Here is a 24,783-nt window from a genome sequence, read left to right on the forward strand (position 1 = left end):
CACATACCCCACAGCCTGTCACAGACCACCCGCTTCTGTGGATAACTGTGAACTTCCAATGTAATTTTTTTTCACTTTTGAAGATCATTTACACTTCAAATGTTGCACAACACATCCTCCAAATTTTTTCTCAACTCCTCTAATCTTGTCTCAACAGTGAACAAGAAAGGTCTCCTTCCTCAGTAGCACGGGAAGGCACAGCAATCTCGTGAGGGCCTTCAACTGCATCACTATGAGTCCAAATACAGCGTTTGCAACGTGAAACAGAAGCCAAAACATACTTCCAAAAGGTTTTTGCCATTAAACACCATGATTAAACAGGCTCAATAAAAAATTATCAGACTAAAGAATCCTTTAGTAGCAATGTAACATAAATCTCTTCAAAACAGCTATTCTTATGCACTGCAATGCACAAAACAAATTAAAAGAATGTATTCTCATAATGCATTTGCTGAGAAAAACATACCATTTCTTCTAATAGTACTAGAAGTGCAAAACAAGACATTCTCCATTAAAATTTCATGTCACTGTAAATATTACCACTTGCCCGCATTAAAGCTTAGTACCATTTATGAGAAGTGAGGAAACCTTCATCAACTCCCAAGCAAAGTGTCATCTCACTTGGAACTTTACAGTGCACTGAATAAGTATCACAATATTTATTGGTATTCATTTTCACAGTTTTATAACGTGCACATAGAAATATAATTTTTGAAATATATTAGTGAAAACAAATACTAATACAAAAGGGAAAGGACAAAACATCTAGGAGTATAACTGCTTATCACCACTAGTTTTTAAGTCGGAGAGTCAAAACCATCTCTATTAAATATGTAATACTATATTTAGTGTGGCTATCTACTAGTAAAGGTATTGCATGACAACGTTACAGCATGGTTATATTCTCTACTAATTTAGCATTGTTTTCAATACAGGTAAAGAATTAAGCAAAAGGAAGTAAAAAGTGTAATTTAAGTGCAAAACAATAAAAACCCGTTAAATAGTGAGGTAACTTAATTTTACTTATATTATTTCTGGTTCTTAAATTATAGATATGACAAAATTATCACAAAGTCAGCAGTGGATTCTTACAGCCGTTTAGACTGGCATTCATTTTAAAATCAATTTAAACCACAGCAGATATATTCTGCGGTATGTAACAAAAAAGATCATGAACCTGCAAGAGCGAAGTGCATTTTCACTGCATTGCAGGGCAATGCACACTTATAATCCTGACTTCCAAAGTTGCAGGACATTGGAAGAGCACATATTTTTAGAGAGCATACTCTGTACACAGGTCGAGAGGAGAAAGGCAAAAAATATTAAAAACTTGACTGAGGTGAAATAAATGAGGATCTTATTTACAGAGTGCAGTAACCCTCCCCAGCGGAGCAGAGAGAAGCAAGACAGGATTTCTGCTCCCATTTAACAGGGCAACAGACACCAGAGAACACAACCAACCACCTCTCCATCCCACAAACATCGCTGCTACACTGTAATGAAGGTGAGCATGGGATTAATTCCACAATGAAAGCTGAGCGCCAACGAGGATTTTACACTATGTACAACACGTGCACATCAGACAGAAAAGCCTGCATGGAAAGAGCGATGTAAGAGACGTGATGGTCTTGAGGCTACTCCCACCTAAATTAACCACAGCTTCACAGGTGACTCCAGCCAGGGCAGGCTGAGCCTTTCCTCCATCATACCATATACCTGTCATACCATTTATGTCCACAAATAAATGCACACCTATGATTAAACTGTGCTCCCTGCTTGTGAGAGCAAATGCTAACATGTTGCTATGGCGTTTAAATAAGACAGTCCAGGCAAGTTTGGGTAGGGAAATGGTTCATATCATAAAAGTCATACTTTAAAAAGCCTTTCTGCTCTTTCAGAAGTTCCTTCAGCACTGTTACACCTTGAAGGCTCACCTCTCAATAGGAAGGAAGTTTAGATTAAAAAAATAACATTGGTAAAACAAACAATTTAAGTATATCACCAGGAAATTGTTTTTACGTTGCAAACCAGTTTGCCCTTTACAGGAAAATTATCTACCTTAAAAGGACTTTTGAGCTAGAATAGGACTAGAGCTGGGAAAGGGAGTTTAGAAAGGGAATGCATGATGCTCCATCTTGGAAGAAGCACACGATGTGATGATTAACACTTAACACAATCTAGCCAAGCCACAGGATGGTTACTGATCTCCATTAACTAAGAGAGGATTTTGTCGTAAAAGATCTGTTCTCACTAGGTTTTGTATACCAAACATCTTAAATGCAGTGTAAAACAACAAAAAGATGCACCTCTTGAATGTTTCCTAAATCCAAGCTGACTCTTAGACGCTTCGATTTATACCTCAATTCCTGTTTACGTTGATGAACTCAGCAAGGGAAGGAATTGTACCAAAATCTTTCCAGACACTAAGATGCATATGCTGCACTCCAGAAATATGAAAATAGCAAGTTATTGTACAAGGAATAGATTTTGTCACTTTTATTTCATGCTAGATAGTCACATGATATAAAAAAAACACTGATATCGAGCAGGGGAGTGCTGCAAAACCAACATACGAGAGGGGCTACCTTAGTTACTACTTGTATAAGCACAGGAACCTATATGCATCTGCAAGGTTTCACTTGGTACTCACTTGCAGATTAAAAATTGGCAGATTTTTGAGGCTGGGGATAAATAGCCATTACTTTTCTAAGCCCACCTAACTGAGATGTTTACGTTAGGAGCCTCTATTTTCTAAAAGGTCTAGAGAGAGAGTTAAAATCTTTCAAGACACATCACACACAACTGCTTCAAAGCCTTCAGTGCTCTGAGCTGCCATTCCAAGGGAGCTTTCTCTCTCTCTCTCTCCCCCTCTCTCCACTGGCACCAGAAAGAGCTAAGCCTTCCAGCACAGAGACCCAACGCTACACAGTTCCAGCTTTGGCTACCTTTAAAACTAAAATGATTTATTTTCACTAGGAAAAAAAAATCTATTCCTGATTTCCCTTGTGAGCCTTATTTCATCTCCTAAGTGTACCTGAAAGATCACAGAGAAAGAGACATGTATTTATGAGATGCTGCCAAAACACGGTGAGCTGGTGGTGATTTGGTTTCTGTTTGTCCACAGCACTCTCTTTCTAACCGAGCTTCTTAGATAGCAGAATAATGAATTCTGAGCAAAAGCTACAAAAACATTAAATGAAATTTTCCAGAAATACAAAACTCTTAATTTTCCTTAATTTTATCTTATATATTTAAATATCTTATTTCCATGCGTTTAAGTTAGTGGGTGGCTACACTGCTCTACAAAACACAAGCAGAACACAAAATCCATTTGAAAGGAAAAAGGAAAATTTACTGTGGTGAAAAGAGAAAGACAAAAACATGAAGAAATTCTACAATGTCTTTAAAAGAGGAAAAAAGTAAGAGGCAGATATGTCTATGTAGCTGGTTTTACCTCCATGTACCTACTCCATTCCTCAGCAATTCAATATCCTGCCTCCATAAAAGTTGTCGTCCAGGAGCAGTGTAACACTACAGGACATGCTACCCCGAATGGCCCATATCATTTACAGCCTGATTCAGTTCCAGCTGGAGTCACAGGAAATCTTGGTGATAGGAATGACCAACAAACTGCTAGAGCTGTAATCAGGAAAATGTAACAAGTCACCAGCACCATCCAGAAAGGTACAGAAAGGATGGCCACTTATGCAGGAAGATTCTTTTCTCCTCTTCAAGAATAGCAGCAGCTAGAGTGAGAGAGAGGGAAATACAGAAAGTCTTGATCTCGGTTGAATTGAAAGTCAGTGCAAATATATCAACAAAGCTCAGGCAATATTCAGAATTCCACAAGCTCTATGGCTGAGCCTCACAAGCTGTGGCTTGCGGCTCTAGTGTTGAAGATTTTTCTTCAACTTCTCAGCTTCTTCTTCTTTACACATATAGATCTGCAACCACACCAGCTACTCGCCTACAACCCTACACTTTAGCTTCTCTTCCCCCTTTATCCACTCATATTATATGCCAAGATTAAAACAACAAATGCATGCAGATTCCCATTCCCTCTACTTTCAGTATCTAGGGTTTTTTTTTTCTCCTTTAAGGCAGAATCTTTTATTTCCATGTGAACAACTGCTGTGCAACATTATCAAATCTTCCCTCTGTCTCTTTAATTTGCTTTGGTTTAGGGGAGGTGGTTGTATTGCATATTTGCAGCTAATAATAATAAATCTCTACAGTCACCAGAAATCTGCTCAAAATCAGAAAAAGCAAACACTGCAAAATATTTCTTTATAGATAATTTGCTTGTACATCTCACAGAAGGATAAATCCACCTGGGTTTAGGATGTTTACTTTTGGATCTCAACAGTTTACTTAGAAAATATTGTAAATCGAAATTTTTCTTCCCCACAAATTCACGTACAGTATTTGTCTATATATTGAATTATGTGTCTAGTTAGATAGAGATGATGATACAAAAGACTTGGAGCGATCAGCAAATACTTTGAGAGCTTTAAGAATACGTGGAAGACAAAAGTCACCACTAAGTTTTACGATTCACTTGGTAAAATTCTTAGTGACTTGCATGGCAGATTTTGGTGTGATATCATCAAACACTGTATCTGCTGAAACACACCAGGTTGTTCAAAATACTTCAGATTTTACTTACTGTATTATGATTTGGATTGGAAACTAAAGTTTTCCTGAAATAGTTTTATTAAACTCATTACAACAATACTTATGCCCTTAGTGCATTTGCCCTCCTGTAGACCTAAGACAAATAGCATACCTATGTCTTTGGGAAACGGTTTTGGTTCCTGAAAAGTAGTGTTCATCCCATAAACACCCTACCTCTGCTAATACAACTATTCTTAAGAAATGTGAATCTCTCTAAGGGTAGGTAAGGATCTTCTGTTTATATAAAAAGTACATAACAGTGAGGGACCAGAAAGCACACCATGTGAATCAGGGTCAATAATTGTGACCAAATGTTGAATAAAGAATACTCAGAACATATTTGCTCTGGACAGCATACAGATACTCACAGATATGCTTTCTGAACGTGCTTGTAATAAAGTATACTGAGATTTTTGGAAGCTGGAAAGGGACTTGGAAGCCCAAATCTCATGACATTTCGTTCCTTCAAAAATATTGTATTTCACCATCACAGTGAAGATACAAATACATTTGTAAATACCAAGAAGTTATTCTGGACTGTTTGGTAGTTACAGTCAGCTTAAATCTGCTTAATTAAAAAATTGTAAACAAAATTCAAGAAGCTATATTTTGTCTATCCCTATACACCATTTATATAACCTCCCATTTGCAGCTCTGCTCTGCAGTATGCTATTCCGAACTAAACAACTTGCATACTGTGTCTCTGGCATGCGGATACTACAACTACAGCTGACAGGCAAGATTTTACTGAAAAGAGTTTTAGTTTAGAAAAAAGTTAAGGTAATAGTCACATTTTCCAGTTCACAGTGGTAATGGTTTCCCTGCTCACTATTCTTCAGTGAAATGTAAGAAACAATGCTTGAATAATCTAAACTTCCTCTTCACAAAAAACCTTGCATGGTTCTCAGAGTAGCAGGAGAATGGGTGACACCACCTGTTGAATGCTTTTAGTATTTAAATACATTAGCAATTATATTTCCTTTAGTTTAGATTAATTTTACAGCTGTACACTCTACTCATGAAAAGCTTCCTCTCTTCCCTTCCATGCTCCTTTATGGTTAAAATCTAGTGTGGTTTTTTTTTTTCCCCCGCGGTGGGAGTAAGGAGAGGTGTGCAGCAAATATTTTATTTGTGAAATAATCTGATTGATCTTTACTAGAAATAAGTCATATAACAATGCATCCCTGTTATGTCAATATCTTTGTATAACAGTAAGTGATAATAAAGATACTATTCCTTAGCTACGTGTGCATATATTCAATTAATATAACAGACTTGATCAGAGAGGTTAGAAAAAATGGTGTGATGTTCAACAAATATGCACAATATTCTGGAAGGAAGAAGCCCCTCCAAAGGCGCTAATCTTCTGCTGTGTATGCAAATAAAGGGTACTGCGCTCCTCACTGATTACACTGAATGTATGGCTGTCGGTGTTTGATACTGTATTAACAGCTTTAATACTATTAACATACAATTAGATGTCGCTAATACACTATGGACAAAGAACTACAGTGGGTTGGGATTTGGCTTGGGGAGTGAAGGAATAAAAGAAATACTATACAGCCCTGAGTAATCACCAGTAAGGGGCAAATGCAAACTCACGTACACATTAGGCCTCGAGGTTACTAATAAAGTCCACAGCTCCATAGTAAGTGCCATATAGTGATATCTAAAAATATATACTCTGGATTAGGCAGCTGTGAAATCTTTGACAAGATGACTGCAGACTTTTCAATGAACTTAGTCTGTAATGGTAAGTGCATGTGAAATATAAGAAAAGCATTTGTACAATAACATTAACCAATATCATGGGGCTTCCTTTTGGTACACAGCAGTTCACATGTTTGGGCCTACAGTCTTTCCATTTATTTTCTGTCAGCCTAGAATGGACATACTAATTTTGTGCTAACACACTGCATTTTATTTATTAAGGTCCTAGGGTTTGGGGTTTTTTATCATTATTTGGCTTTGAAAATTATTATGAAGATAAAATATATTTTTGAAAGTCTAGCTTTCTGTTCTCTTTTAGAGTCTTACTTTTGTAACTGTGCAAATGCATTCCTAATTCTTTTTTTCCGTGTCATACTACATGCATACCATATTGCTTATCCAGTACTAGAAAATCATTAAACATTTCTAAGGACAAAAGTACATTGAATGATACTTAGCAACACAAATGAGAATAACCGAAATAGTAAAATAATTAGATACAAAACAGCATAGTTGCCAACATATATTGGGGCTATTTCAGTACAGTTTGCCATTTATATATAAAGCATACATAAATGGCTATTTTTTATCCTTTTCAACAAGACGTATTTTTAAAGGATGGTTAAGAGCATACTAGTTTACCTATTCATGTACAAAAGTACACTGGGAAAGGGAGAGGTTTACATATCATTTACCATAGCAGGATACTGTTAAAGGATAAATTCTCCCTCTAAGATGGTGGCAACTACTTTTCCCCTATAGATGAAGTGTTCATGGAAAATTTAAACATCTGATTCAATGCTAGGCATTTTCTTACACGCACGCCTATTGCTACAGGAATTTAAAACCCTTGGAGTTGAGTACAAGCTATTCCTATTTGCAACGTAAGGCAAAACATGCTCTGAAATGTACATGTCATTATGGATCCGACCATCCCTGGAACAGTATGATGTAGACTTTATGGATGACCTTAAATAATTATCATTTCTTCCTCTTGTTGGTAATGAATGTTTATAAAGGTCAGCTGGACTTCGCCTAAGAGATAAGTGCTGTTCATCACGATACGAGTGCAGGAAGGGATTATCATCTGAGTGAACAGGATACAGGGACTTGCTCCGCTTACTGTCCTCTAGCGTACGAGTTAAAAGTGAGGCCTTGTTGCTCAACAGTTTGCTTGAGGGAACACTAAACATGCTTGCATATGGACTACTTTGTAGAAATTTCTCTCTCTCTTTCAAGCTTATACTACGAGAAGGTCTTCCAATACCAATTTCCCTAGACTTATCAGCGATATTATCAAAAGAATGTTGCCGGCTAATCCTCAACTTATTTTTTTTATGATATTGCAGAGCATTATTTTGTGACCAACTATGCTCATATATTTCTTCGGGAAGTGATAAGTTCGTTGTATCCTGCAGCATCTGATCTTCTTCAATATCATAGAGGTTCCCCATCCGCAAGCATGCATCGCATTTATAGGGAGATCTGCTTGAATAGTGTCCCGCATAAGTGGGCACATTGGAAAGACAGCTCCTGCAGTGGGTGGAATTCTGTCTGTATCTATCGTTCATGTCGCCTAGGGAAGCATTTTTATCTTTTAAAGTGTAGTGCTTTGCATAAAGTTTATACTGGTCGTTATTTGGAAGACTGTCTTCATTATGCAAGGGAGTTCTGTTAGCATGTTCTGCTTTCCTGTAGTTGTCATTGTGATCTTGATAAACATCAGGAAACTCTATAGTTTCTGGAAGGACAATGTTTTCGATGTACTGAGGTGTGTCCAAGCGGAATCCTGGCTCCTTCTCAGCATCAATCGTGTAGATTTTATCCCGTGGAGAGCTCTGTTTGGTTTTCAGATATGTCAGTTCCACTTCACTACAGTCTTTTGGGTATTTTGATGCTACTGTCCTTTTTTTAAAATTGTCCTTGGTTTTGTGGTGCTTGTTATTGTTTTCAGGTTCCATATGGCAAGTAGCTCGGCTTGATGTCTCTGATACATCTGAATGGACAATCTCTTCAGGAAGGTATCTTTGGCTTTTCACTGAAAGCTGCCTGTTTTCATCTGACCCATTTTCTCTCTGGGAACCTTGGCCCTGACGTACAGATTCTTGACGTAAAGATTCGACAGATTTCCTCCAAAGCTGCCTGGGCCTGGAGTTCACTTTTGCTTCTGTTGTTACTGCAACCTCTACTGTGTTTGGATTGGACTCATTCAGTGTGAGAGGATGCTGACCTTGGAAAACATAGTTGTTAAGATTGTCCTTGTGTCGATTGCCAGGAAGTGTTTGCAGTTCACTCACGTTGTCACCAAAAAAGTTGTCCTTTGTCTGAAAGGACCTGTTATCAGAGAATATCAAGTTTCCCTTATCCATGACCATATCCATAATCAAGGAACCTCTCTGAATAAAATCGGCTGTTCTTTTGGGGGAGTTAATTCTTGAAGGATTGATGTTGGTCATATTTTTTGCTGTTCGCAGTAGTTTTAACATGTTGGTTTGGGAATTGGTCAAAGTAAAGTCAGGAGACTTCTTTTTTTCTTCAATGTGTACTCCATGAATGCAGCTGTAAATACCCTGTAATAGGAGTAATACAAAACAAATCACTAGGTGCAAATTCTAAATGCTTCCATTCTATTTTTTATTAACAATAAAGAACAATTAAACATTGCTTATCTAATGACTGGAAAGATTAAATGTACGTATCTATTTTTTTAGCATTTCCTTACATCTATATGGGAGAATAATTTCTGCCGTATCTGTCAGCACTGTAAAGGACAAAAATTGTCAGTATTTTACAAACCAATGGTCTTTGTTGGCCTCCAATGCTTATTCTAGAAAGTAAGATGAGAACGTACCTCAAAAGGTTCCCTAGTCCCTTCACAAAATGTAACTAATTTTCAGTAATGGAAACTCTATTATTTTAAACCAGTGATTAAACTATCCCTCTAAACAAGCCTGCGGTCAGGTTATTTTATTGGAAGTTAAGGTACTCTTCACTTCCACTGAAATAGAAAGGCTTCTAGTCATGGTATTTCAGTTTTTCTGTTTCCTGCCCTAGTACATATGAAAAAAATCCTTGCTCTTTCTAAAGCCAATTTACCCAAAGTTGAGTTCATTTTGAGCAAAAGGCTGAAGCCCATCTTTTAACTCCAACCTCTTCAGTCACTCCTGTGAGCTCAATTGACATTTTGGACCCTGTGAAATTGTAATTCTCACAAAGTTGCCTTATATACAACTTCTTTTTCACAGCACTGGTTAGGAGAATTTCACATGTAAAAGGCCAAAAGTGTAACATTCAAATGTAAAATGTGAAGGTTAAAGTGTATGTGCTTTTCTAGACAATCCCCAAGAGGGTAGGGCAGACTATTTTTAATGTAGTTCCAATACAGTCCAATTTACTCAACAGGGTAATTTCAGCACATTTTAAAGCAATTAGGCATTTCAGCATCATTTTCAATTCTTCCCAGTCATATTAAAAAAATCCAGCAAAATCAATTACTTATTGAAAGTACTATGTGTTTAAAATAAAAAGACAAAAATCAACTCATTTGTCAAAAGTATAAAAAAAAGCACATACTTCCCTTATTTTACAACAATTATCAGTTATTTAGGTAAGTAAATCCACTTTAAGTTTTGTAAAGTTGCCATTAAAATTTGTCTTAGTGTCTAACCAAACATAAATGACACTTGTGTTTGACCTTTTCTCATGTGGTTTATTCAAGTTGGCTATCAGGAAAAGCTTATAAAAATATTTCAGTATATTTTTATCACTTAAAATCCACTTTTTTAAGGAATATACAAACCTGGGAGCTAATGTCTGTCATCAATTTAGTATTTATTCTGTTTGTATTTTTTTTAGGATATTAATCGATTTCCTGAATTTTCCATTTCCTAGAGAGCAGCTCTACCATTTCTTCATTAAAACTTCCCCTAGATGTATTAGTTTTCAGCATCTGATTACTGATTATCCTGGCATATGAAAACTCATACCCTAGAATAATCCAATGGAGAAAAGACTTCCCATGGAATGCAAGTACATCCTAAGCCCATCGATTACTCTGGAGCATCACACTGATGCTCTGACACGTATTTTTCTGTCTGTTGCCTGTAGGGGGGAAATGAAAGTAATACTAACCCTGCTGATTGAGAACAACAATCCTGGCCTATCGGAGCAGACTCCAGTGAAGCAGAATCTAAGTTTCCAGTAAAATAAGTGCTCCCAGACAAAGGTTATTAAACTGAGTGCCATGGCTGCTGCAAGCATGTAAAACACTCCTGCCATGTTGTCAATGTCCAGCTGGCTGCTCATGACTTCATTCTTCTCATTGTGGCAAATACCAGTCAGCCACAGGGTTTCTAACTCTTCCATTTCCCCTAGGGAGAGCAAGGAGTCAAACCAGTTAGAATGCAAAAATTACTGCTCACAATATTCAAAAGTCTCTGCAAGTTTAAAAATACAGCACCATTTAATGCTTCATTTGTGGAGCACTTTAGTCTCATCTACTAAGGATTTGCAAATACAGCAGATTTCAACTCATAGCACCCTAGTTTCAGATGTCCTCAGATTTCATAAATTATATGGGAAGCAGGTTGCTCTAGAAAGCAGCATCTGTGATTCGGGTAAAAATTTCTTCATTTATCAATGTTCTTGTCTCTTATTTTTTTTTGTTGAACAGCAACTAAACAGATAACCTCAGGAACAACCTTAAAAGCAAGGAATCTATATATGCTTTACATCCACATATGCCTCCTGTAACATACTTTTACTCCAGCTTCTCAGCCCAAGATGATGTTATTGAATGCTAAAAGACCATCCAAAAAACAAAGATTAAAAGGTAAGTCTAAAAATTCAGCAGGAGCAGCAGCAACCAGGTCCAGCAGTTGGCTGCCCCGAGATGCTGCACCAGGCCACCACTGCAGCAGTCATTAGTCACGTTTCCTCTCATAGTTGGCTGCATTTCAGTAACAGGTGAACTGCTTCAGAGAGGTAGTTTTTAACCACTGTCTGATTGACAGGCACTTTAGAAAGAAAATACATTATTTATCAAAACTTTCTGGTTTTCTTTCCAGTAATACTTTTTATTTATGGCAAAGCAATGACAATCACCAACACTGGATGTAAAATCACCCAAAACATTATGTCTGCAGGTTACAGTAATGTTCTCTTGGACATGGAAAGCTCGACTAGCTTTGCCTGTACAGCACGTGCAGCAAGTGTGGGAAAATAAAGTCTATTGTGTTTCATACACCACCTGCTTTTCTGCAGAAAATAACTGTCACTTAATGCTTGGATACCTGCCGGAATACAGTATGCCCCTTTTACTGTTAAGTTTCTTTTTTTAAATTTTTATTGTTATTAACAGGATCTTTCCAATACAGTTCTCGTGGCTTTCTGTCTCTTTCCATTTTCTGTTTTTCCCCAGAGACCTGGGTGATGCAGTAACTGCAAACCCTTCCCACGTCATGTACTCTCAGCTTTCTCTTTTGTGGTGCCCTGGACACCTCCCTCTGCTCCCTCCTGGCCCTCTGGTTCATCCAGCCTTTCTTCTCAGTGTTTCCTCCTTTTGCTGCTGCCACTGTCTGCCTCCTGGTTCTGGCAGAACCTGTCCGGTTCTGGCTATGCCACATCCTTACTGCCATGAAAACGCTTCATTTATTTAAAGCTGAGGAAGCTGACCTGCTCTCACCTTCTGTTGCATATTCTTAGTCTTAGAGTCCATATTTCACTGATGAGGTTTGGCCTCGGATAAAGGACACTGTCACTTAGCAGTAGTTGCTACTGCCAATATGGACAGAGGTGTGCAAGAAACTGTAATTGTTCCTGCCGAGATTGTTTTTATATTGCATGGTATATTAATTTTCAAATGTTTAGTGTTATTCTTACTGAAGCATTGCATGTGCATACATGCCTTTTTGGTCTCTTGGAGATATAGTCAGCTGAGCAATTCTATTATTATTTTAATGACCTAAATGTCAATGTTTCTAGAAAATACAGCAGGCAACACAGTGGGCCAGAAAGAAGTATAGTGTTAGGTGGCTTGGTGAGTTTCCCAATTTAGGATATGGCTTCGATTTGTGGCAAGAATTCCGTTCCCATCCTTTGTGTCCCTAATCCTTACCCAGTGATTAGAGAACACATTTTCAGTATTATGATCCATACATCATTGCAGTAAAGATCAGAAAAAAATAGCTAGAAGCTATATTGCCATTTCAACTACCGTCAAGCTAGACTAGAAGAAGACCTGCTGTGCAAAAGCATTTTGCAGGATAGAGTGCCAGGGCACTAGGAAAGCTGCAGCCCACGGATAATTTGGATGTGTGAGTTGGAAGCGGAACACAAGACTGATGGAGAAACTGCTTCTCATAAAATGTGAAGGAAAAATTGAAGTAGAAAGGACAAGTACCGAGGCTCCTTAGCAAAGGCATTTCACAGATTTGTAAGAGATTATTTGGTTCCTAGTTAATTCTGAGTTTAGTTTTGTGCTTGAAACACGAATTGAACCTCTACATCTGAAAAAGGCAGTATATCTTCTCCCAAATTACAGTGCTCAATCTTCAAAATACCTAAGAGCATCCCCAAAGAAGAAAGTAAATCGTAATGAATCTTTAGAAGTCTTCCAATCCAGGACATAGGGACAATAAATTACTAATTGTAACAGTATAGATATTGCACACTGTCGCTACATAGATAATCGGGGTTCATTATTTCATTTCCATATCTTGGCACATTCGGATTTCTTTTCTTCTGCTAAACCTCAGTGGACTGTTTCCCTCATCTCTCTTTCAAGTCCTCCCTGAGGTCTATGAATAAAACTCACAGAGGCTACAGAACAGAAAAGAACCCAAGTCCAACGAGAGCGCGATGTTTCTGGTCTCTGCATCGGTAGCCGAAGCTCTGACAATCTGCCCTCATTACTTCCCACAGGAAAACTCACATCTCCCAAGATTGTCAAACATCAATTTGATTTGACTGCTGTGCCCTTTCACAATTCATAACAAAATTCACAAAGGAATTTAAACCTCTTTTTTATTACTGTTTCCTCTGTGTTTCGTTCCCTTTGGCATGTACATCTAAAGTAACTATTGATAATCCACTAACCTTTCCAAAAACGTCACTACAGAAACAAAGCAAGCTTGTTTTGTGTCGAGATAAATGACAGCTCCCTGGCAAGCTACAAAGAACAAAGCATCCCAGGGTCTCGCAGATCCTGCTATTGCAATATCCCTTCCGCTCTATCTGACAATGACAGAAATCGCTGTTAATTAATACCCAAAAGTAATCCACGATTTTATAGATTGCAAAGCACTGTGAATCATCGGATTGTCATATTAACGAAATGATTTTATCTGGGAATGGACAGATTAGGCTGGTAATTCTTGTCTATCTTTATAAATCAGTTTCCATTTACTGTATACGTTTATGCACGTGTGTGTGTGTGTGTGTGCGTGTGTACACACACAGAGACACAAAGACAAAACAGCTACTAATGTAGCTGTAATAACACTTCACCACAGCTGACCCTATAAAACAGGTAAAAACCCCCAATCTATTTAGTGCTCTTCCTGCTCTTTACTTTTTGTCCAAGACATTTGCAGAAGGCATAACTTTTCATGTTTAACCCTTTGTTATAATTTGAAATTCAAATCAAAATATACATGTGTTCTAAATGCATTAGGATATAATTTTTATTGTAAAATCTTCAAGTATGAGGAATTTTTTATCGAGGGTGTCGATTCCTTCCTTATAAAAATTATCCACTTCCAAACTTGGCCTGGAGTAAGAATTCAAAACATTGAACTTTGAGGCTAGTTAAACTTTGGTTCAGAAAAAAAAAAACAACAAACAAAACCACATTTGAAAGAATCAAGTCATTTTGGGGGAATATTGTTGTCTTTCAAATCCTTTTGGGTGGCCTCACTTGTGAGGTGAACGTGTAGGGTGATGACAGCCACAGCACTATACTAGTCTTGGCACTTGAAAGGCCAGAAATTTGTAATTATTAGGCACTGGAGAGTTCAGTCATCTCCATGTGTGTGTAATTCTAGTTAGCAAGTAAGAGCTCGAAATCTTCCATAGAAAGACCCTGGAAATCTTAAGTCTGCAACCTCAATATATACAAATTCCAGGCCTCAATGAACTAAGGGTTAATGGAGTTCAAGTTTGCATCTAATAGGGCAGTCTTAAGTTACTCATAAATATTAATCAGACTTATTTTAAGGCTTTCTGTTTTCGTTTCAGATGCTTACTAAAGGGAATGTAGTGCCACAATAATTTTCTACATCTGTCCATGTGTGGACGAGATTAATGATTAAATGAACAGTTGCAGATTTCAGCAACAAAGTACATCATGACCCTAGCACAAGATCAGAAAATGAACAGTTCCAATATATTTGACAAAAAAAAAGGTGTTTATTTTCTATTTAATATGTTCACAGTATATTTAGCCTATAAAATTCACAAATAACTGTATGGTGCCTACATTAAGATATTTTTAAAATTTCTATAGTGCTGTATCATAAAAATTCTGCCTCATTTATAGTTTCAGAATCAGTATAAGCAAGAATTTCAAAGTTCCATATTTCAAGCAGTGTTCAGCCTCTACACTATTCACTCAAAACACAGTATGGTCTTCTCTAATAAATTGCAAAATTCTAGCTCTCTCAGTGGTAATTTGAGACTATTTACAATGTTTTCAGGTTACAACGCAAACAGTGCTCACATGCCTTCGTACTTCTCCTGGGTTTGTTCCCATGGCAGTTGTGCTCTCTGCTCTGATGGCTATTGGCACAGGAACGTGCCAGTTGGCCCTTCGGACTCGGACTAGCCCAGAAGTGCCTTTCTTTCCTTCTACATTTTAGTGCAACACCTCTAGCATATTTGACACTTTATCATTCTGGGAAGGAGCTATAAACTGTCCAGCATGTTCCCTGAGCAATTTCTTCATTATAAAAACATCATTATCCAGACATAGAAAAGATACAGATCAAAGGGTAGAATTACACACTTTTCCTCATCATAGCCCTTGGCATTCTTTCCAGGCTGTGGCAAGTGTCATCTGTCCCTGTCACCATCCCCTTGGAGCTGAAAAACATGCTGCCCTTTTGCAGTCTCTGACATCGTCTCTCTTGGAGATGTGTCAGCTCTCAGGGCTTCTGTTGGGGGGGCTACTGGTATCCCCAGATTTGCTTCATTTCCTAGGCCCTGCATCTTGTAAGGGTCTGAGCATCCTCCCTCGCTTCTCAGCTTTGTTCATTAAACCACCTTCCCGAAAGAGGCAGTGTCTTCCCAAACGATGGGCTAGCCATGAGATATGGATGGTTAAAGCTGTCTAACTTACGGGTCATTTCACTGATGTTATTTGGTTTTCTATGCAGTTTTTTCCTCTACATCTATGCATGCCTCCAGGAAGATGTATGCAGACTGAAATTTACAAGTTATTTATAAAAAAGAGAAACCCCAAACCCACATAATCCATCATTATCCACATGTACTTATAGAAAAGAAGTTTATGGTAAGTTTTTTTTTTTTTTTGAGAGGGAATAACAATTTTTCAATACTTGTTCAATGCCTTCCTCATGATTAGCAAAAAAAAATTAAATCTTTCATTATCACCCAAGTACGTACCTAGTTACAAATTTACCAGATAAACAAGCACAAAGTTTTATAATTACACTCAAAAAGAGAACAGACAGACTAGGATAATCTTCTTTGCTGCTTATTTAAAAAGCAAATAATAAAATCAACTTGCTGCTCCCTCCCAGGAAAGAAAGCAAGACCTCTAAAGCTTGAGTGGCACCTGAGCATCTTCTCCCTCTCTCCCTGAGGATACAAAAGTGGGGAAAAGGGGCAGAGATGGAGAATCTAACTCTGTATCCTCCTGATGGCAAAACCAAGAGCGTGCGTCAATAGCCGGTAAGTAACAAGCATCAGAATTGCTGCATGTCTGGTAGTGACTCCACCTCCCTTCCTCCAAGTCCATAGCCATAGAGCTTTTATCCTTCTCCTCCCCATAGGTACTGACAAGCCCCAAAGGGCACCATCCTAGCCAGTACAGCTATGGGTCAAGCTTCATTCTGGTAGAAAAACAGCCCCAAAATCAAAGAAAGACCATGATTTACCTCCTTTGATCTTCACTTTTGGGAAGTGTGCCAAGTCTGGGATGGGTTTCAGTGTGATTTGGGAATAGAACCAGATTAAGCACAGGCTCATAGTAGTCCAAAACAGCAGTCAGAAGTCTGAGATAGTTTGTTTTTTAAAGGTGTGCTGCGTTCTGCCAGCCCCGGGGGGAACAACACCAGCAGAAGTTTGGACCGAGTGTTTGAAGGAGGGCAATTGAAGACAGAATGACAGACTGAGATATGACTTTGGAATTAGAGCTACACGTGAGAAATGTTTGTCAAGAAGTCATTAAATAAAAGTTATGGAAGGGAAGAACAAGCAGCAAAATATAAACAGTGATTACAGTCAAAGCATTGACTAAATGGAAAAGGAAACAGAAATGGTCCTTGGGAAGAATTTACTATTTCCTTCTGTTTCAGTTATCTACATTTTCTGCAAGAACAGTTATCCTATCAGAGGAGTAATCACACTAATTTTACAAGATTTGTAATTGGAAAATTGACCTGATTCTCTTATTATCCTCCAACAATCGAAGGAAATTGCAAAATAATATGGTTTTATATTTCTATAAGTGCTAAAGCTTATCATTCACTGTGTTTTTATTTTTCTTCTTTAAAAGACAAGTGTTTTTTTGCCCTACTTTAGCCATGTGGGTTAAAGCCATAGGTTCCTGGGGATAATCACTGATGGTTCACAGGCTGCCTCAACTACTTCCTTAGGTACTCTGGAGGAGTATTTTCATTAAGTTCTTACCTTAATTTTAACCTATTTAATTATTCTTACACATGAAGGGAGAAGAAATCTATTTTATATGTCCCTTCTGGATTCAGAAAAATATTTTTAACACTTCACTTGCTGTTTGCAAACGACAATTTCAGGGTGGTTCAGAGTGCCAGCCTGCACCTTCACCTCACTGCAAGCCAAAATCTGGCACTGAGGTGTCAGCAGAACATAAGAGAAATGGCAAATCTAAAACAAACTGAGTTAAAAATAATCTAATAGGGGTTTCTCTGGCAGTGGCATTTCTAAAACGGGCTACTGCTCTCTTGAGTAAGGGTGAGAGACTGGATTTACACAGTGAGATCCACCGCACAAAGGCACTTGCAACCTCCTGAGCTGTGGAAATCACCAGTGCTGGACACACCTGCAGCAACGCCAGGTCCTGCAGCCCGCATATCCGGCAACTCATGGAAAGTCATCCTCCTCTGATTCCAAAAAACATCACCTTGCATGAATGAGAGTTGTCTGGAAAAATTAATCCACCCCTATATTGTGCTGCCTCCCACATTGCAACCATCCGTACCTATCTGCAGCCTGTGTGTTGCGCAGGAGCGTGCCCAGGGCAAGCGAGGGAAGGATGCTCTGCCTGAGTGGAGAAAGCCGAGCTGCAGCCTGACGTCTTTGTTTTATTGTTGGTTAAGTACAACAGACCTCCAGTGTCAGCACATCCCCATGACTTGTATAAAGTGCAGGGCAGGAGGAGGCCACCCCAGCAGGAGATCACAGCGTGTGCAACAGAGCAGAAGGTGCAAAAGGAAACAGGCTGGTATTGACGGTATAAGGGGTGGTGACTTCTGCGCAAAACGCTAACCTGAGGTTCAGCCTGAGGAGCCAGTAAAGAAAACTGACATATACCAATTATAGATCCTGAATAAAAGGGTTAAATATATACTTTCCCATTGGTCAGATGTAGGGCATCATCTTCAAAAGATTGTGGCTGCACCAGCAGAATCATCTGCTTATTCAGACTGGACAAACAGCAGTTTTCAAATGTAGGGACAGACTGTTTCACACTTCTCGGGTGAGAACTCCCACTACGTGATGGAGGAATAAGATAGCACCCCATCGCTTGGAGACCCTCACATAAGAGGCTCTTTACCCTGAACAGAGGGGTCAGAAGCCAGATGGGTTGATGTGTGTTTGGTTCAATAAGCTCATCAATTTCAGTTTGACCTAGTTATATGATCCATACAACATGTTTCGTATAAGAGATTATATAAAAGTACAGCAACTTTTTGGATTCAATCCAGATCCTCCAAAACAATCTCTCTTATTTTCTGAGTTATTTCCCCCTGTAAAAATAGCAAAAGGAACACAGATGACTGACAGCAATAAACTTATTGTGAGCTAATGACTGCACTCTGCATGCCCCCATTAGTTAGGGATGAATTAACAGAACTGCTAAGCACGACTTTCAATGTTACAATCCCTCTAACTCTTGTTCAGCTACACAAACACCCTCCACTTATACACTCACGCTCTCCAGTCACATTTGTTCCACCCACTGCTTAAGGAGGACACTAAATATATAAACAGAAAATCACTGGGATTGTGGGTGTATTCTGCCTCAGCAGCACGCACTGAAGATACGTCCTTATAATCACATACGTATTTCCTTCTGGGTCTTTAACAGCCCATGTGAGTCACTCTGGCATACTTCCTTATAATCTAGACAGTGATTTGGAAGGCTTATGCTAAAATATGAAAAAAATAGCAAAGAGCTTTCCTCTTCCAGATGTAAGGGGGCAAATCTCATTTCCAGAGTTACCTATTACCCCTAAGGAGCGGGAAGCAATTATCCACCCAGGAAAATAACTCTCAGTGTGCTAAGCCATCCCAAAAGCACGTAAAGATTAACCAGAAATGAAAGTTATTAGGAAGGGGATAACAGACTCGCTGTGGAAACTCAAACCAAACCCAGTTTTCCTTACATTTCTGTGTCTCTGTTTTAAAGGTTGAAGCTTTAAGGGTTAAGGGCTTAATAAAGCGATACCATCTGCCCTCTTTTCCTGGAGATCTCTTTCCAGACCTTCATTTGAACTGAGCCCATAACCTGCAGGTAGTGCAATAGGTTACAAATAACCTCACGCAAGTAGATAGATGCTTGACCTGACCAGCTGGCTGATATTCTCCCACTCCCCAAACTTGCTCTCTTTACCCAGCATTTTTTTGTTCCTCATTTCCATCTATTTCCGCTGTCATGCATCTTTTATCCCTCTATTTCTGCTGCATCCCCCATAGCTAAAGGCTCCTTGTTGTCTTTCTCTCCATCCCATGCACTCTCCAAAGCCCTCCTACTCTCTTAATCCCTAAGCAGCTTTGCCATTTGCAGTTCAATAATCTCATTTGCTCACAAATCAAAAAAAAAGAGAGAAAGAGAGAAAGAAAAATAAATTCTCCTTACTTACTAGGCTCCAAAGCCCAAAGACATGATGCTATAGGTTTCAGGAGCAATGTCTTTCAAACTACTTGGCAGGATATTTTTAGAAAAGTACCACTCTGCTTCAAATGGCACTGTGCAGCCAAAGCCAGAGGAGTATTAGCAATACCTGGGCCTTCAACAGCTGGCCAAAAGTTCCTACTATTGAAGGCTGGAGGAACATGGGTGCCTTCACAAATGTTGCAGTCCAGCAGTTATAGACTTGCTAAATGACATGGGCTATGTGCCTGGGCCTTTATCACACTCATCAAATGGCAAGCCAGCACAAAAAAGCAGTTGACAGCTGCTAGGGTAAGATGCTGGATTCTGGGGATGGCAGCCTGCCCAGCTGCTCTTGCAGAGGTTTATAAAAGAAATCAAAGTACGTGTCATGTGAGTCTTCAGTGCACAACATTTCTGTTCTGACACATTCCTGTGGCTGTGGGCGGAAGATCCAAACAAAATGATGGTGCTGCTTCTTAGCAGCCGTATCATTTCAGTTGCTTTTGAACTCCTGGGTGCTTCTATTTCTCAATAGAAGATTGAGAAATTGTCTTCTGAGGAGTATCATCTTAAGATGAAATTTTCCCCCCAACCATACTTGCTTTTAGTCTAGATAACTTCAAAAAGACTTTTAGTGATACAACAAAGTGATGTTAGTCTGAACTCTGGGTTCATCCCTTCTAATCTACCAAAACAGAGTTACATAAGTTCATATAGCTAAAAAGATTACTCATCAAACTACTGAAGTTAGACGTAGATTACAAAATCAGGTCATGCTAGTTCCAGGCAATCACTCTTTACATTTAATTTCTTGGTGCTCTGTTCCAGTTCACCTGCAATGTACTTTAGAAATCAGTAGAAGAAATTTCAAACTCAATGTTATTCTTAGGGTTTTTTTTTGTTGTTATTTGTGTTTTTTTTTTTTCTTTTCTTTTTTCCCCGTTTGTTTGGTTGGATTTTTTTTCTGAAAATTATCATCTACTCCTGTGACACAATGAAGTAAGATAAGGCAGCAAACATTTCTGGGACTAAAGGAAACATATCTATAATAATTCCTACATATCACATATGTCCAACTGCTTTTCTCTTTAATAGCGCCCATACCATTTTCCGGACAAATTTAAGGATCCTTTAGAAGAGAAAATGAACGTTTTAGCATTCGTGGGCTGTTCAGAGTACCTTCTAAAGGTACCAAAAAATACCCCTGAAAAAATGTTGTAAACACATTCGCAATCCCCACAGTTTGTGCATTCAAAACTTTTGCTTATCCTCTGAAGTAACATCTGAGCAAGGTAAACATGGGAGCAGACATTTCATGACAAGGTTTCATTCACCTGGATGCTATCTGTATCTATTGCAATTCTATAAATTATTCATATGGAAGTTTTAATACTGAGTTCTAGAAACGATTCATTTGTATTATTTTCAGCTACTGATATTGGGTTAAAGATATAAGCATTCATATGCTATGTGAATCCACAGGTCAAAGTGTAAATACATAATACTTTTTCTTCTTTCCTCCCATCCATTTTGTTTTCTCCCTGACATTCAGGACAAAGTGATGCATAAAAACGCGCTACCTTTGGTATTTTGACAAGCTTTTTCTTGAACAGTGTCAAATACCTTCCCTTCTATTTCTTTTATTTTATTTCCCTGTGATTTCATTTCTTTTTGTTGGATGAGATGTATCAAAAATTATGAAAGAGTACGCATGAAGAAAATGCAAGGTGAAAAGACTGAAAACCTCAGCAATGCTCTAGCAACATCTAGAAGAGCTAGCCCACAACTGAGAATGGCACCTCAGATCCTCCTTCAGACTACAGAAGTATTTTCTCCTTTCGTATTGGACAAATAATTCAACTTATCTGATTCAACTTCCCCATCTAAAAATGGGTCAGAATTACAGCACCTAATACTTCTTAGTAGTGTTACACAAATATAAAAATATTCTATTCACAAAATATCACAAAAAGAAAAATAAAGCAAACATTTTAGCCAATTAGTTGCAACTGTTTAAAACAAGATATAATTGCTTGAAATCTAGTATTATGGGTCACATATTCATTCCTTAGCAGAAGTAAGCAATGTTTCTTCCATAAGCCTCTTAAAATCCAACAGATCAATAATGATGAAACTACTATCTCTATATGTACACCAGACAAAATGCATCAATCACGATGATTGATCTCTTCCAGTCATTTAGTATTATAACAGGAATAAAATCCATGTGCTGGAAGACTAACACACTCACTGTCTCCAGTATGAAAATTAATTTATTGTTTTTTACAGAACAGGAGGCCACTATGCTAAGGTCCTGCACTTTACTGTTTAAACTGTCCTATTGTACAGAAAGTTACCATTCTTAGTCTCAATGGCATGCTATTGGTGACTTAAGTGCATATTTATTTTTCAGTAAGGTCCTCTTTTTCACTGGCAGAGAAATGCAATGTTAACACATGTATTTATGTAAAAAAAAAAAAAATAAAAAAAAAATTATGTAACACACCCCCTATTCCAATCTGGTGGAGGATTTTGGTCAGTCATAACATGGAAATTTTTTTAGCCACCATATTTTTATTTGCATGCACATATGAAAAGCTTGAAGTTTCACTGTAGCAAAGAAACATTTCTACAATCAAAATGTAGTTCAAGTCCTATGTGGAGAACGAGTCATTATAACTGTCTACAAATACACCAAAGATGTGAAGTAAGTTTTCTTCTGCAGGGCAGAAGTGTCAAGAGGACCTACAATTCTTCTACTTTTGTGTTAGAATGAAAAGAAGCTGTTTGAAATTGAATAAAACCAGTCACCTTTCTTCGATTCCATAAACATTCTTTTACCAGAAGTTTAAATTAATCCATCCCAGATTAGGGATCACTCACACCAGTTCAGAACTGAGCCAAACACTTTTAAATAGCAAAACAGTCATGCTGAAAGAATTTGTCTACCAAGTAAAAACTACTCAGGAATTGCTAAATGATAAAAATAAAAAAAGAAAATAAATAAATTTAGAAATGCTCTCTAACACAGAGACCAGCGTTACTTCGTGATGTATATGAGAACACTTTCCAAAAATAGATGTAAATGTCCTTGGAGGTGAGATGAGTTAGTACAGAGTGGAAGAGAATTCCTATCTCATCATCAAGAAATAATTTTACTCATTTGTAAGAAAGGAAAAAAGATTGATCCCTACCATCTCCAACAAACTGCAGAAGGGCTAGATCAATTTGTCTCTTCCAAGGTGATCCTTTCTGAAGTGCTATTCCATAGCCTGTAGTGGCAAAGATGTATCCACTCCCTATTGTGACAAGTTTGCAGCCTTCATCTCTTCCAGCTTTGTAATTCAGCACCGCTGCATCATAGATGAAAGCATCCAACTTCCTGAAATAAAAGAAAACGTTTTACAAACCAAATCATTAGGGACAGCTGTTGTCAGGCTTCTTTTGTCCTTGATGTTAGGACCCTGTTGAATATCATATGGATTCTTTGATATCATTAATTACATATCCTGCTCTGCTGTATCTAAAATTAACAAAAGGCATCTATTTTAGTGAGGAGAAAGTAGGACATATAGTTTTGCATTTCTATTTTAAGGGATGCAGTTAAAAAGTACTGAGCAGAAGAAACCAAGCTACAAAATATCTTGTCCTATTATCTTTGTATCTTTGCTTTTAAAATGGATAATAAACATACTGAGATGCAAAATGATCTCCAAAACCAGCACAAAACCAATAGAGAATTTAGAATTGAAACAACAATAATCAACTAGCTTCTTTAAAATATTGAATGAGACTAAAGACATGGCTTCATCAGTTTTCCACACTCTCTTATTTTACGTCTCTTTCCAAAAATGAACGATGAAAGTGAGGTTAAGTCCTTGCTAAGACAGAGAAAGGTTTTGGAGCATATCTGATACAGCTATCTAAATCCTGCTTAAAAATTATGGAAAATATGTATGATTCGCAGTCCCAAACACATTAATTGTGTACTGGGAGCACTGCAGGCATAAAGGAACTTGTGGAAAAGTTCAAGCCTTTCAGCCCATCTACCTAAAAATGTAAGAATGAGATAATCCCATTCTCTTGGTAAGGAAAGGAAAAGAAGCAGTTTCCTTCACAGATAGTTTTAAAGCAGCACTGTGAAGCAAGAGTCAGAAGAGACATGGATATCTCACACATGAAGTCAGTAAAAGTGTATATACAAAACGCGGAGGCCATTCCGAAGGACAATCACTTGCCAGCAGTAGACCTCAATCAAAGAAAAGACATTCTTATACCTACAGAAATTCCTACGCAATCTTTAAAAGGAAGTAGGTAAAACTTAAGTTTATTTTGTATTGCTGCCCTCAACTGCAGCCAAACCCTTTATTTCAAGATTTCTACCACTTGCACAAGACTAGCAGATATAGAGGCAACAAGGAAAAACCATCACCTTGGCCCAAACCCCACCTAAATGGCACACTAATATAAAGTTACTACGGCCCCCAGTAACACACTCTCTCTTTCCAACATTTTTGCCCATACCATGGGAGTCAGAGGAATGGGGAGGACACAGCTACACAATCAGCTTCACAGGTTGGTGCAGGAGGAGTCTTCACCCTGCCGCCCTCACTGGCACCGCAGGTCCCAGGCGCTGTCAGCTCTTTGAAGAGCCACAATGCATTACTGTGGAGCACTGCTAAAATTTTCTGACGGGATGCAAATTTCAGAGGCTGACAAAATACTGCTTGTAAACTGTTAGGACCCGTCTTCATGTAAAGGGAATTATAAAAATAAACAGGTACAAGAGCATCAACTCCAATTATATTACATCAGTATGTACCAGTTGTGAATTCTGCTGCTGTTGAAGTTTTGGAACCACACTTGCCACTAGCTTAAATCAGTTTATGTTGATAAAGCTTTTCATTTATATCCACAGAACAGAGTAAGACCTAGGCATATCTGATTTTGGCTACTGACAGAAATAATACTTTCAAGCACGACATAAATCACTGCTTGTTTTTAAATAATCAATCAACAGATTCATACAGAACCCTAACTTTTGCAGAACTCTAGATCAGATAGAAAAAATGGGGCACTAA

The 24,783-nt window shown here is 38.1% G+C and overlaps 1 protein-coding gene across 1 annotated transcript in view; it reads right to left on the bottom strand.

Moving 5' to 3' along the window:
* Positions 1-7,166: 7,166 nt before the first annotated feature.
* The window catches only part of GRIN2A (glutamate ionotropic receptor NMDA type subunit 2A), a 174,004-nt gene continuing 156,387 nt past the window's right edge, over positions 7,167-24,783 (bottom strand). The window contains exons 10-12 of the mRNA XM_086622012.1: positions 22,897-23,084; positions 10,516-10,754; positions 7,167-8,954 (exon numbers count right to left, since the gene is read on the bottom strand). Coding sequence (XP_086478138.1) covers positions 7,167-8,954; positions 10,516-10,754; positions 22,897-23,084 — 2,215 coding nt within the window. The remainder of the gene's footprint in view (positions 8,955-10,515; positions 10,755-22,896; positions 23,085-24,783) is intronic.

This window comes from Tauraco erythrolophus, chromosome 17 (assembly GCF_009769465.1).
Source record: "Tauraco erythrolophus isolate bTauEry1 chromosome 17, bTauEry1.pri, whole genome shotgun sequence".
Lineage (NCBI taxonomy): Eukaryota > Metazoa > Chordata > Aves > Musophagiformes > Musophagidae > Tauraco > Tauraco erythrolophus.